We start from the raw sequence: 14,500 nt of genomic DNA, 5'->3' as shown, positions 1-14,500 counted from the left end.
TGTACAGATTTAATGCAAACCCTATAAAGATACCCATGACATTTATTTTTGTTTGTTTTTTTATTTTTGTGTCATACCTGGCAGCACAGGACCAAATGCGATGCTGGGATTCAAACTACCATCCTTCTGCATGAAAGGCATACCTCTATGCTATCTCTCCGGCCCCTACCCATGACATTTTTTCAAAAAAATCATCAAGCATTCCTGATATTCATATAATAAAACTCCACAAAAAGATAACTTTAAGATACTTTATTTTCTCAACCTTAAACAATATTTTAATGAAGTCATTAAAATGGCATGGTATTAGAATAAAGAAAGGCCTTCATATCAATGAAATAGATGAGTATTCTGAGACTTGAATTCTGACCTCAGTATATGATCAATTAATCTTTATAAAGGGGAAAGAAATACAAACTGGATCAAGGGAAGCATGTTTAAAAAGTGGCCCGGAGAGATAGCACAGCGGCGTTTGCCTTGCAAGCCAATTCAGGACCAAAGGTGGTTGGTTCGAATCCCGGTGTCCCATATGGTCCCCCGTGCCTGCCAGGAGCTACTTCTGAGCAGACAGCCAGGAGTAACCCCTGAGCACCGCCAGGTGTGGCCCAAAAACAAACAAACAAAAAAAACCAAAAAAAAAAAAAAAAAAAAAAAAAAAGTGGTGTTGAATGATATGCCATGGGGGTAAAACTCCTCTTACAGAGCTCACTATCATATTGCTTAGAAAGGAGAAGTCTGATTATTCTTAAGAGTGCTCAATCTAATCCCAGAAGCTTTCACCTAGCAAAGTTCATCGCCACCATTGATGAATTGCCTAGATGAAGGAAAGCCACCCCTCCAAGTGCTGTCATAATTTGTTGCTGTTTTAAGAACCATTACATAATGGTTATTCCTTCAACTGTATCCTACAAATAGATCTCCATTGTCTGTTTTTATGTGTATGTGTGTAAGTAGTAGACTCCCCTATGCTTGTTTAATATGTACTGTACATAATTTCTACCTATTTTGTATATAGTTTCTATTATCTAATAACCCTCCTCCCCACCCCATCTACCACTTTACAAATCTTCTCTCCTCTCACCCCTGCCAACCCTGGTCCACTATCTCCACTATTTAACCCTCTTCACCCTCAGTTTTTAACTCTATAGGAATCAGAAACTTCATCTACCCCAGCAAGCACTCAGCCTACTCCCAAAGTGAAAGGACACCTTTCCAGCCTGCTATGTCTTGCCCTGGGAAGAACCTGCAGACAATGCTTTGACAATCCAATTCAAGGAGGCCCTTTTGCTCCCACCTCCACCTCCCACCCCCACTGTAGACTGTAGTTTGCTACAAGATTTGACTCCCGAGAGAGACCCTCAGGTCAAGGACAGTACTTGATTGCCAACTCTTGTAAACGATTTCTCAGACTCCACTTGACTATGGGAATGGGATGAATATGTGCTCTGGATTCTACATCCTGCAAGTATCACAAAAGACTTAGGGGATTTATATATTTCTTTTGTATGTTTCTGTAGTTTCTTAATGGTTATAATTCTTAGTGTATATTTCCATATGTCAAGGTAGATTCCTTCATCCCTGCTGTGGGTCTACTTAGTAGGAAATGCTTATAGAAAAGTCATGATTGGATTACGAGCTCAGGTTAAAATCAGGTTATAGATATTGGTTAGCTTGTTATTTTTACTCCCAAATGCACTGTGAGTATCATGTAGCATTGTTCCTTTTTGCATAAACATACTAAACAGAGAAATCTTACTTATCAAAAAAAAGTTCTTTCTGCCAAAAAACATTAAGAAAAATATTTTTAAAATATTTTATTTTTCTTAATTTTTTTTTGCTGAAAGTTCAAAACTAAGGTGTTAGCAAGGGGATTTCTTCTGAAAATTCTGTTTATGGGTGACTGCCTTCCCACTGTAACTTCACCTTATTCTCTTTCTTTGCATCTCTGTCTTCATTAAAAAAATTAGTTCTTATCTAATAAGGATCAGAACTCACAAATTTTTTATAGTGCACAATCTGTCATTAACTTAGGCCTCAGTGGATTAGACCTACCCAAACCTCAGTTCCCAACACAAATACCTTCCCAGTTTATGGCATCAGTACCAGGAATCCAAACTCCACCTGAGGAAGGCCCTTGTGCCACTCTGGCAACAATATGCTCCAGAGTAGATTAATAAGACACTCTGATGATGATGAGGAAACAGCCACACTTGATCTCAGGGCATCTTAGAATCTGTGCAAGAACGAGGGTTTCTAAGTACTGATCTCTAGGAAGAGAATCACTAAGGCTGACTACAACAAACGTGAGTAAGCAGAATCTGTTTTGGAACCACAAAGAAAGACTTTATCCTAGGCTTCTTCTTAGGACTTCTGCAAAATCCATGATTGCTAACTAAAGAAGACAAACTTGGACAAACGTGATTGAGCAGAACTTTCTCTGAGACCACAGAGACATTGGGGTTGGAAAACCTTGCCGGAGCCTATAGACCAGGGATGTCAAACTCACGGCTCTGTACAACATTTTGTGGCCCATGGCCGGCCTTCAAATATCGCAGTATTCGCGATTATTCGCTTATCGAATAATCACAATAAAATCGCATTAGTAAGAAAAAAATCGCATTAAACATTTGCATACCCCAAGCAATTCCATTTGGGGTATGCAAATGTTTAATGCGATTTTTTTCTTACTAATGTGATTTTTTATTGCGAATATTCGGTAAGCGAAGTCCTTATGCGGCCCTGCCTCACTCCGACTTTGCCTCCTGCGGCCCCCAGGTAAATTAAGTTTGAGACCCCTGCTTTAGACAGTCTGCTTCATGAGTGGAGGTATCCTGTATATCTTAGACCAATAAATTTCCTTTTTAATTTCCAAAATGTTTGCTGTGCCTATGCAAAATAATTTAATAACAATTTAATAATTTTAATAATTATTAAAAAAAAAACACGGTTTAGGGAGCGGGAGAGAGAGAATTAAGGTGGGGTGTTTTGCCTTGCATGCAGAAGGACAGTGGTTTGAATCCTGGCATCCCATATGATTCCCGAGCCAGAAAGGAGCAATTTCTGAACATAGGGCCAGGAGTAACCCTTGAGTGACACCAGGTGTGACCCATAAACAAAAAAACAAACAAAAATCATGGTTTAAAATACCTTGTGCCAGTGTTAGGGTCCCCCAACCAGGAACGATTCCTGAGTGCATTGGAGCTCAAGACTAACCCCTGCGCATCACCAGGTGTGGCCCAAAACAAAGACAAAACCCAAAAACAAACAAACACACAAAACAAACACCCACATACCCTTTTTTAAATTTTCTTTCTTAATTTAACTTATATTGTTAGAAAGAGGCTCCCACCTTTATCATAGAATGATAGAACTTGAATCGTTTCTATCTGTCTCATATTTCTATGTCTTCCTACAAATTGAGAAGAAAAACAAAAGTGGATTGGGCCTGGGTGTCATGTGGTCTCAGAAGCATTGAGTGGAGAAAAAAACAGAGATCAGATTAAAAAACGCACACTAAAGTCAATGACAATAGACTCAAGAGAAACAAGCTAAACATAAAATGGATCTGTTACACTGGTAGTCCTCAGAGCTCAGGATGGAGGTATGGAGGGAGGTCAAGACTGATGATGGGAATGGTCCTAATTCATTGTCACTAAATGTCTGAAACACAACTGTTAAAGACTTGTAATCCACAATGGTCTTGATAAAAAAAATTTTTTTAAAGACGTAGTGTTGGGAAAACTGATCAACCACCTACAAAAAAGTGAAATCAGACCTCACTGTGAAAAAGAAACTGGGGCCAGCGTGATGGTGCTAGAGATAAGGTGTCTGCCTTGCCAGCAGTGCTAACCTAGGATGGTTTGATCCCCCAGTTTCCCATATGGTCCCCCAAGCCAGGAGCAACTTCTGAGCGTATAGCCAGGAGTAATCCCTGAGCATTACCGGATGTGGCCCAAAAAAACAAAACAACAACAACAACAAAAAAAAAAAAAAAAAAGAAAAGAAAAGAAACCAATTGTATGAACAATCTTGTAACCAGTATTTAAAAATTAAAACACACACACACACACACACACACACAATGACCAAGAAATTCCAATTTAGAAAAATGATAATATAACCTTTTATTTAACTTCTATATTAATGACATCTTCAAAATAACTTTTAGTCATTAAAAATTTTGTCATACTAACCTGTAAGTCTTCAGAACTTCTGTGGAACTTGAATATATGGAGACAGACATTGATGGTATGCTCTGAGAATCAGGTATGTGACTAATTACAGGTAGGATTGTTGCTTTAGAGCTTTCCGAATTCTCTAACTCTTCTTTATTTACTGTGTAAAAAATACGATGAGAACTATTAAGATCAGAAACACCAAGTGTGCTCATCTTCTCAGTAGATTTTGGAGAAGGTATGCAAGAGATGGAAGATGTTGAAGAAGCAACAGAGTTGTTTGTTATATGAGTAACTGGATTAATACTGTTGTCTTTATCGTAGGTTCCTATTTCTGCACTGTCATTGGGTTTTTCCTCCAACAAGGCTGATGTGTGAGGATTGTCTGAAATTTGGTTTGGTGATGCAGTTAACTGATGGACATAATCAGAAAGTTCCTCAATACCAGCATAGCCATTAGTTATATATTCAGTATGCTTACTTATTTCAGGTACCAAGGACTTTTTTCCTGACATTTTGCTCTCTTCGGCAAACTTAATGTCTTGCTTTCCACATGAGGTAGAAATATGAGAGGAAAGATGATTGAGCGCAGCTTCCTTTGATACAGAATTGCTAGGCAGAGTTCGATGACCACTTAATTTCTGAATACCAGTATTAGCTACATGAAAACATTGGGCTAATCCACTGGAAAATAATGGTTGTTTATCATTAGGTTCTATGAAGAGTGAATTTTGATTTTGGTGAAACCCCTATAAAATAAAAAGTAATAAAAATTTGCTTAAGTAGTACGCAAGTTTAAAAGACAATAACATATACATAAATTTAAAAGCAGAATTATCAAAAATATGCAATTAAATTCAGAGACACTCACAAATTTTAGCACCTTCTCACAAATCAGCAGTCAGATAAATATATATTCTAAAATAATTTCTTTACTCAAATTCACCTAATATACTTGCAAAATTTACAAAATATACTTATGAAATTCAGAGTTATACTTATATTTTGATGCAGATAGTTTAATAGTTAATAAATATACTAAATCCTAAGGATTTTAAGGAATTTAAGGAATTTAAAAAATATATATTGTGGGGTCAGAGAAATATTATAGTAGGCAAGATATTACTTGGGAAAAGCTAGGCATTTGCTTTCATGCGGCTGACCTAGGTTCAATCCCCAGCATCCTATATGATCTCCCGAGCATGCCAGGAGTAATTTCTGAGCACAGAGCCTGGAGTAACTCCTGAACATCACTGGGTATGGCATTAAACTAAAAAACAAGCAAAAAAGATATTAACATATATTAGGAACTTCAAAGAACTATCTTTGGTTTGCTGCTGCTGCTCATTGTTTTTAACTTCTATGGAGATAATCTTTGAAAAAAATTTAGTGATTAGGTTAATATTCTAATCATATTAACAACTATGATTTTAATTTATAAAGTTAATTATATCTTCATCACTATCCACAATTATTTATTTCTCAAACTGATGTGAATTATCTAGTTGGATCAACTGAGCATCCTACATTTGATCTGGTGTCTTCTGAACATAACAATAAATGATGTCTCATGTACAATCTGGTAAGTCATTAAGCCAAATAGCCAAAGTAAGACTTGGGAGTTAGTACCATAAGCTAGCAATAATAATCACAGCATCACTGTTTTAAAAAAATTGAACCCTGTCTTAAAAAGATAAAATCAAGCAAAATTTAAAAATTTTCTAAATCAACAGGCCTATACATAGAGATAATATGAACAAAAAACAGATTGCACACATTTCTACACATAAGAAATTTACATCAAATGTAGAGATAAACACAGGGATATGAATAATGTTCTCAAAATCAGTACCAAAAAGAAAAAGGCCTGTGTTCTTTGGCTGAGAAATAGAACTAAAAGTTAGTATAAGGAGTAAAGAGAGGTAGTTCAAAGGACTATATCCCCAGTTTTGATCCTTGGGCCCATAGAGTTTGTCAGCACAAAATTAGGACAGCAGACCACTGCTGGGTATGTCCATAAACAAACCAAAATAAAATATAAGATAAACACTTTAATATTGATATTAAAAATAAACAATGAAAAACCACCAAATACACAACAACAAATAAACCTACAAGGAATATTCTGACAGCAATATAGTAATGTTAAGGGATTTCTATATATCCTTTACAGAAAATCAAAAAAATATTATTGTGTAGGGACTGGGGAAAAAAAGCAGTGGTTACCGTTCTTGTGCTGCTAGTGACTAAATGAGTTCAATCCTTCAATCCCTGCCATCCCAAAAGGTCTCCATGCACTGTAGGAAGTAATTCTTTTGTGCCAAGCCAGGAGTAAAATATGAGTACAAAAAGGTGTGACCCAAAACAAACCAACAAAATATTAACACGGATGGGGCTGGAGTGATAGTACAGCAGTAAGGCATTTGCCTTGCATGTGGCCAATACAGGACGAATCCTCAGTTCAAATCTGGACATCCATATGGTCCCCTGTGCCTGCCAGGGCAATTTCTGAGCACAGAGCACCAAAAACAAAACAAAAATCCAGAAAACAAAAATAACAAAAACAAAAAACCCAGGAAGACCAAAAATACAAGGAAATGATGATTTTTAAATAAAATGTTTAATTTTAATGAATAAATTTTATTTTATTTTTAAAAAAATTATTAAGACAGTACATTAGATATATACAAGTATTTCTGCATTACGTTTCTAGTAAATCCATGTATGTAGATTATTTCAGTCCCCAATGCCACATGCACGCACATACATAGATAAATACAATGTTTGCATATTAGCTTTCCTATGTAATTAGGAACACAACAGAGAATATGTTTGTAATGTAAACTTTGATCTATGTGAAGTCATGTGGCCAGGAAAGCTGAGTCCTAGTAGTATAAGACCAGAAAGTTCATGAGCATCTTAGTAAGTGAGTTTGCATTGGATGAATACCAGATATGTAAACTCAGAAACTCTGTAATCAAAACAAGAACACCACAACTAGGTAGATGTAAGACCTATCAAGGCAAAATCAATAGCGATAAAGAAAAGATAGGCTTAGCCAAAAGGAGAAAACAGTATCACCAAATAATCTGACTGCAAGTGCACAGAAAAGTCTGGCTCTTCTCCCCAACTTTAAAATTCAGTTGATTTGCTTTTATGTTGAATTTTGTTTGGAATAAATAAGTCCTCCATTAACACTGGTTAAGCTTGCTCTAAAGCTGCCTATTTTTTTTACTTTAGAGCTGCTTGTGCAAAGAACTATAAAGAGAAAAATCTTGTCAACTTTAAATAGTGACTTTAAAGCTCACTTTTCTTGTTTTTATATTTTAGGACACACCAAGTAGTACGCAGGGCTTACTCAGGTGTAATATGGGTTGCTGTGGTTTGACGGTTAGACTACAGCAAAAGAGGTCAAAGTTTTTATTTGAAATTTCTTAGAATTGAGGACAGTATCAAAAATGCAAGCACAATTTTTTACAATAACACAGATTACTAGTGTTCTTTTTTAAATTTTTTTTTATTTTAAATTATGAGAGCAAAGATGCAGAGAAAGAGGACAAGGTAAAGTTACAGTGGAAGGACAATCACCCATAACATAATTCTCAGAAGAAGTCTCCTTGCTGATAGCTTAACTTTGAACTTTAAGCCAAAGAACATTAAGATAAATAAAACAGAATCCATGTACAATTACTTTGTCTTTCAAGTCCCCAGATTGTAACACATTATAATATTTCTTAAGAGCACACAAGGCAATCTAAAGCCATAAAATTTACGTAACTCCTTAAACATTAGAGGCATAGTATTTTTTACATTTCCATGTACATGCAAAGTTAAGCTCAAGTTAACCTCAAATTTTAAGTGGGTTTTCTTTTTTTAAGGATTAGAGTCAAAGGAACACAGTAAAAACAATGTTAGAGTGGTAATTGTTGTTTGCATTGGCCCACCAAAATATGAGGGGCATGGAAAGGAATAACCTTGGCCTAAATACAAAGAGACCCTACCCCTGAAGTTTCCTGGCATAAGACCAACAACTCTAGGCTCCAGGCAAGCTAGATCGTCCAATCCAAGACATTGTCTGTAGTGCCAACACTAAAATCTGCATATCCTACATTGAAGTCAGGATGTGGAGTAGCCTCTCATTTCACCTCACAATTAAAGGGCAATGCAGGGAGCCCTGTTCTGTAAACAGGTTGTTGTTGTTGTTAAGTCTTCTCAGTGTTAAGGGAAGTCTCTTTTGAGCAGGTCGATGTCTGAGCAGTGGTAGGGTCTTCCGTGGAAAAGGATAGATTCCAGGTGATGTTATAGACAAACCTTCATGGATGGCTTCCCTGGTTCAGGGGTGGATGGAAAATGCCCTTTCTTCTGAGGCCTGTGCCAGGTCGTTATGTCAATGTTCAGGGTATCAGGTCCTTCTGCACTACAAGATTTGTGTGTTCCAATCTCTATTAGATAGGATCTTATTTGTATGTATAGTATTTTTCCCATTTTAATGTGCCTATGCAAAAAAGGAGCAATGCCACGTGGCATTATTGGTGCATATGGGGGCCATAAGAACTAGTCCAACAATCCCCATGACATGGTTCAATCATAAGCATTAAACTGGGGGACTCTCACCAAAATTCCTTGTTGAACAGCTCATAGAGAGAAGATAATAAGTGGTTAAAATTGTCACTGTATAAGAGAATATTTAATAAGACATAGTTGTCAGAGAAAAAACACAAAATATTCGAAAGAAATACGTGTCCACTTTATGTCTTTTGAAACAGTTTGGGGTTGTTACACACAATGCACAGCTTTGGTCTGTGATTAGGATTGTGCAGTACTGAAGTTAAAAAGAGTAATATGGGTAAGTGATGAGAGAGTTAAGGAGTAAAAATGAGCTTTGTAGGGGTGTGGGAAAGGGCAGAATACAAAATGAACATTCTTGATACGCAAAACATAGCATAAGGATAGGAATACTCTTGGTCAGAAATTGCCAGTGACAAACAGTGCAATCGAGCAAATCTCAGCACACCTCAAGTTAGGATCCACCATTTCTGGCCTCCTGGGCTGGAACTCTAGAAGGCCTGGAGGCCGGGGACAGAAGAGGGGAAGGCTGGAGGCCTATCAAGGCTCCCAGTGCACCCAAGTTAGGGAGAAGGCCTTCTACATGGGGTCTCCCCAAACCCCATGCCAGCTAGAGCTAGCTTCTAGCTCAAGAGAGGATGGATAGAGAGCCGGAAGCCAGGATCTGCCAGCCCTACACCCTGTGCTCTTCCCACCCTAGAGCTGGGGGAAGGGCGGGGAAAGCTTGAGACCCCATCCAGGAGGGACCTCCCCGACACCCACCTTGTCTGGCCGCCTGGGCTGCCAATATTTTGGTGGGCTGCCACCCCAGAAGGCCTGGAGGCCGGGAGCAGAAGAGGGGAAGGCTGGGGGCCTATTAAGGCTCCCAGAGCACCCAAGTTAGGAAGAAGGCCTTCCACATGGGGTCTCCCCAAACCCCATGCCGGCTAGCTCTAGTATTCTTAATTAAGATTTCAGAACAGATGAATGTTAAGTTCCACCAAACAATTTAAAAGAAGATTAAATTTCTACTCTTCTACTCTTCCATTAAGCAGAAGAGGTGGTTACTCCCGAACATGAGATCACATAACAATTATGCTAAAGATAAAAACATCATACAGGAGCCAAAGTAGTGGTACAAGCGATAAGGTGTCTATCTTGCCTGCACGCGCCCTATATAGTCCCCCAAGCCAGAAGTGATTTCTGAGCGCATAGCCAAGAGTAACCCCTGAGCGTCATTGGGTATGGCCCAAAAACAAAAACAACAACAACAACAACAAAAAAAGATTGGTTTTACAGATAAAAATATTTCTTAAATTTTTATTCACCAAATAAAATTTAACTTACCAAATTACATTAAAGTGAAGAGAAGATAAATATTATATGATAGTAAGGAATAATCAACATCCTCTTACCTGAATGAAATTACATAGCTCTTTTCTCCAAGACTCAGTGCTGTCAGTTAAGTTTGTGGAATCATGAGGTAGACTGAGTATATTCTGCTGCAGATAAAGTACATTTTTGTTATGTCCATTTCCTATTATGTGTTATGCCTACCAAGTTACTATCTCTACTCCTAGTGTTTTTTGATGTATTGCAAGAAAAACATAAGCAATTTGACAAATGCTTTTTTTTTTTTTTTTTTTGGTTTTTGGGTCACACCCGGCAGTGCTCAGGGGTTACTCCTGGCTGTCTGCTCAGAAATAGCTCCTGGCAGGCACGGGGGACTATATGGGACACCGGGATTCGAACCAACCACCTTTGGTCCTGGATCGGCTGCTTGTAAGGCAAATGCCGCTGTGCTATCTCTCCGGGCCCGACAAATGCTTTTCAAAGCAAACAAGATGAACATAAGGTGGAGAGAATAAAAATTATAGGCAGAACAGAATATGACTGCTAACTAGGTTTATAGACAGATATGTCAGTTACTGGCCCATAGACATTTCAGGAGGAGTCATATCTTAAGAAATAAAAAATTGATTAAGAAGAAATCTAGGAGGTTAGTGGGAAGGGCATTTGCCTTGCACGTGCCCACCTGAGGTTGATTCCAGGCATCCCATATGGTCCCACAAACTCTGATGACAGATCCACGAGTAATCTAAGTGCTTTTGGGTGAGATACCCCCCTGAAAACCCACCCCCAAAATAAATCTAGTCATGTAATCCTGAAAATATGTAAGGTCTTAATTTTATAACATGCTATGTTAAAAATGTTTTAAATCACAACGATTCTACATATTAATCACTCACATTTCTTTTTATTATATAATGAAAAACAATCTTTTTGGAAGATCAGAAATATGACTCAAAGAAACTCTTTCCTAGCACAGTACTTCCTACCACAAAGAGATCTAAAGCTGTAAATCATAGTCCTGTCCAAAGCACTATCAACACTTCATTAATGGAATAAATCATGGTTCTAAAAGAAAGACACACTTTATTAAATTATCAGAAAGTTATACACAGTCACTAATTTATAGCTATCATTAAGAACATTTCAAAATGTTTATATCTTTGTGTCTTTGTATTCTTAAAATACTATACATGCTCATGCACACTTGCTGCATTGAGTCAAATTGACTTTCCAACTATTCATGTGCCAAATTTAAGGTACACAGCTGTTCCAAGTGCTAGAAAAATAATAAAAGGAATAAAAAAGAAGTTGAATCTCACAAGATATGCTCAGAAAATCACCAGTCATTCTTAATTGAGAACATCTTTATGGTCTTGATTTCTAAAGAAGAGAAATCAATATAAAAACTAAACCTTTTCATTAACCTAATAAGCCTAACAGTCAGACTATGAGCTCAAAATCTTTTGTCATAAAATTGCTAGTGGCAACATTCTTTTTAATAGAAAACTTGGAAATTATCTAGAAGTAGAAGTCCAATATTAAGGGGTGAGAGAAATAAAAGAAAGCAGGAAAAGCATTTGATTGGCATGCAACCAAGCAGGTTTGACCCTTGGTATCTTTCCAGAGTTCTGACAAGTGATCCCTGTGTACAAAAATCAGGAATAACTTCTGAGCACATTGGGTGCGACCTATGCCACTTGATCTCCTACCACAAACAACAAAAGTAACCATTTAAAAGTAAATAAAAACTATAGCCATTAAAGAAGAAATCAAAATCAGACATAAACATCTTAAAAATACCTACCTATATTTATGAAAAACAGAAAAACAAATTATACTAGAGATTTAAAAAACATTTTGTTTACACTTAAATAAAAATACTGAAGAGCAATGTATTATATAACTGTAAAAACACATATAAGAAACTATCCCTTCAATCATCTTGTTAAATTAATTAAAGTATAAAATTAATTAGATTAAATTAAATTAATTAAATAAAATAAAATTAATATAAATTAAAGTATAAATTAAAGTAAGAATTATGAATAGCCAGGCATTAAATAGAATTTTAGTATTTGCACAAAAATATAAACAACTTAGCCAATCATCTGAAAAATGTTATTATTTTGAAAGTGACTCAGAAAGGAGGAAAGGTTTGGACTACATGAAGCTGTACAAGAAGCTCATCCAAGCTCTTGGTCAGATGACATATCTAGTGGTTCCTAAGAAGAAAATATGGTCAAGCTGCATTCAATGCAAGCCCTTGCAAAAACACACCAGTCAATAACGCATTTTTAAATATGTACTTAAAAAACTTAATTTGGAAACATAAATCTTATTTTAAAAATTGTTGGGGCTGGAGAGATAGCATGGAGGTAAGGCGTTTGCCTTTCATGCAGAAGGTCGATGGTTCGAATCCCGGCATTCCATATGGTCCCCTGAGTGTGCCAGGAGCGATTCTGAGCGTAGAGCCAGGAGTAACCCCTGAGTGCTGCACCCCCAAAAAAAACAAACAAAAAGAAATGTTTTGGTAGGCCTTTGTGTAATACATATCTACTAAGTAGATCTACTAAGCATATCCCAGTAGGCCTACTAAGCATATTCCTGTCACCTCAATTATAAAGTATAAATTTTTAATGTGCCTAACCAAAATCATTTTGTAGATTTAAAAAGTGGTTTATGGTTTGTGGTTTATGTGCTCAAAGGTGATTCGTGGCTCTGTACAGAGGAATTCTCCTGTAGGGCTCAGGGAACAATCTGTGATATCAGGGATTGAAATGGGTCATTTGCGAGAAAGCAAATGCTTATCTGCTGTACTATCTCACTGGCTCATAAAATAGTTCTTGACTAAAACAGGGGCCAAAGTGCTAACAATACATCCAAAATTTAATTTATTTCAGTGTTACTAAATACAATTTTAGGAGAAGAAATCTGCCTATTATCAATCAGTAAAGTAACTAAAAATCTTTTTAATTTGTGATATATTACACACATTAAATATAGTATAAAGATAATTTCAGAATGCATGGCCATTGAGAAAAAGATGAGAGAGAGAACATGAGTGTGTGTACCTTAGAGAAAAGAAGGAAGGAAGGAAGAAAGGAAGAAAGGAAGGAAGGAAGGAAGAAAGGAAGAGAGGGAGGGAGGAAGGAAGGGAGGAAGGAAGGAAGGGAAGAAGGAAGGAAGGGAAGAAAGAAGCAAGGGAGGGACGGATGGAGGGAGGGTGGGAGGGAGATGGAGGGAGGGAGATGGAGGGAGGGAGATGGAGGGAGGGAGGACTGGGGGGGCAGAGAGAGAGAAAGAGAGAGAGAATGAGAAAGAGAGAGAATATAATTGTTTACCTTTGCTGGAGTAGATGTTCTTTTCCTCTTTACAAGACTGGACAAGTCATTTGCTTCAGTAGGAGGATGAACTGGCAAGAATTGCTGTGAAATTGATGTCTGACTAAGGCCTAGATCAGTATTCACATGATGAGCTTTATAAGTCTAAGTAAGAATCAGAAGACAAAAGTTAGTCTACAAAATTTAATTCAGTCCACCAAATTTAATTTGAATTGAATGCAACACTCTTCAAAGCCAGGTGGATCCAACTACTGAAAACCAAAATAGATCACCAAGAGAAAAATGTGGACCTTCTTTACTATGAATACACAACTTGGGGGAACTATAATACATTGAGGGAGGCACTTGCCTTGCATGTGGCTGAGCTGGGTTCAGTCCCAAGCATCCCTTATCATTCCCAAAGTACTCCACCAGGAATAATTCCAGAGTGCATAACCCTAAGTGAGCCCAGTGCACCATCAGGTGTGGTCCAAAAAACTTTTTTTTAATTAAAAAATAAAGTGAAACTATCTTTTCAATTAAAGAAAAATTTATGCCAATTTTCAAAATTAAATGCTACTTTCAAAGTGAGAATATGTAAAGGTATTCAACTGGCGAACCAAAATTAAACTCATAGCAAAAAAAATTATTTTTTAAATTAGAAAATGTTCTTGTGATCTAATTAAAAGAATTAAAAAAGTTCAGTTCAGTTCTGTACTTAGCAAATTTGAATTTGATCATTAATGATTGAAAAAAACCTTTAAAAAGGTGGGCAGCTACAAAACATAACTCAACTTCTCACCTGCTGTGCTGTATTCATGGCACCCTGCCTGGAGGTAAGTTCTGCGGGGATTGGTAGGCTCCATGCCTCCTCAATAAAAGGAAGTAATTTAGTTTTATTCTGTAGACTATCTTGTGGAAGGATACACAACTGAGCCTAGGAAAAATTATGTAAAAGGCAAATTTAGCACAAGTCTAGAGAGTAAGAGCAAGTCCACCCAATCTTCCACAATGTAATATTTGGGAAAATAAAAAACACACTTCCCACACAAAATAGGCTTTTTTAGATACACTCAGTATAAAGTAGAGTAGATTATGCTTATTCTT

At 37.0% G+C, this 14,500-nt stretch overlaps 1 protein-coding gene across 1 annotated transcript in view; it reads right to left on the bottom strand.

The window, feature by feature from the left end:
- Positions 1 to 14,500, bottom strand: part of LOC126000414 (lysine-specific demethylase 6A-like) — a 199,751-nt gene that overhangs the window by 82,271 nt on the left and 102,980 nt on the right. The window contains 6 exon segments of the mRNA XM_049767715.1: positions 4,194 to 4,924; positions 10,136 to 10,268; positions 10,270 to 10,296; positions 11,264 to 11,307; positions 13,382 to 13,558; positions 14,196 to 14,330. Coding sequence (XP_049623672.1) covers positions 4,194 to 4,924; positions 10,136 to 10,268; positions 10,270 to 10,296; positions 11,264 to 11,307; positions 13,382 to 13,558; positions 14,196 to 14,330 — 1,247 coding nt within the window.

Source organism: Suncus etruscus, chromosome Y (assembly GCF_024139225.1).
Source record: "Suncus etruscus isolate mSunEtr1 chromosome Y, mSunEtr1.pri.cur, whole genome shotgun sequence".
In the NCBI taxonomy this organism is placed as follows: Eukaryota; Metazoa; Chordata; class Mammalia; order Eulipotyphla; family Soricidae; genus Suncus; species Suncus etruscus.
Note: the sequence above shows the minus strand (reverse complement) of the source record. Positions and strands in the feature narration are given on the sequence as shown.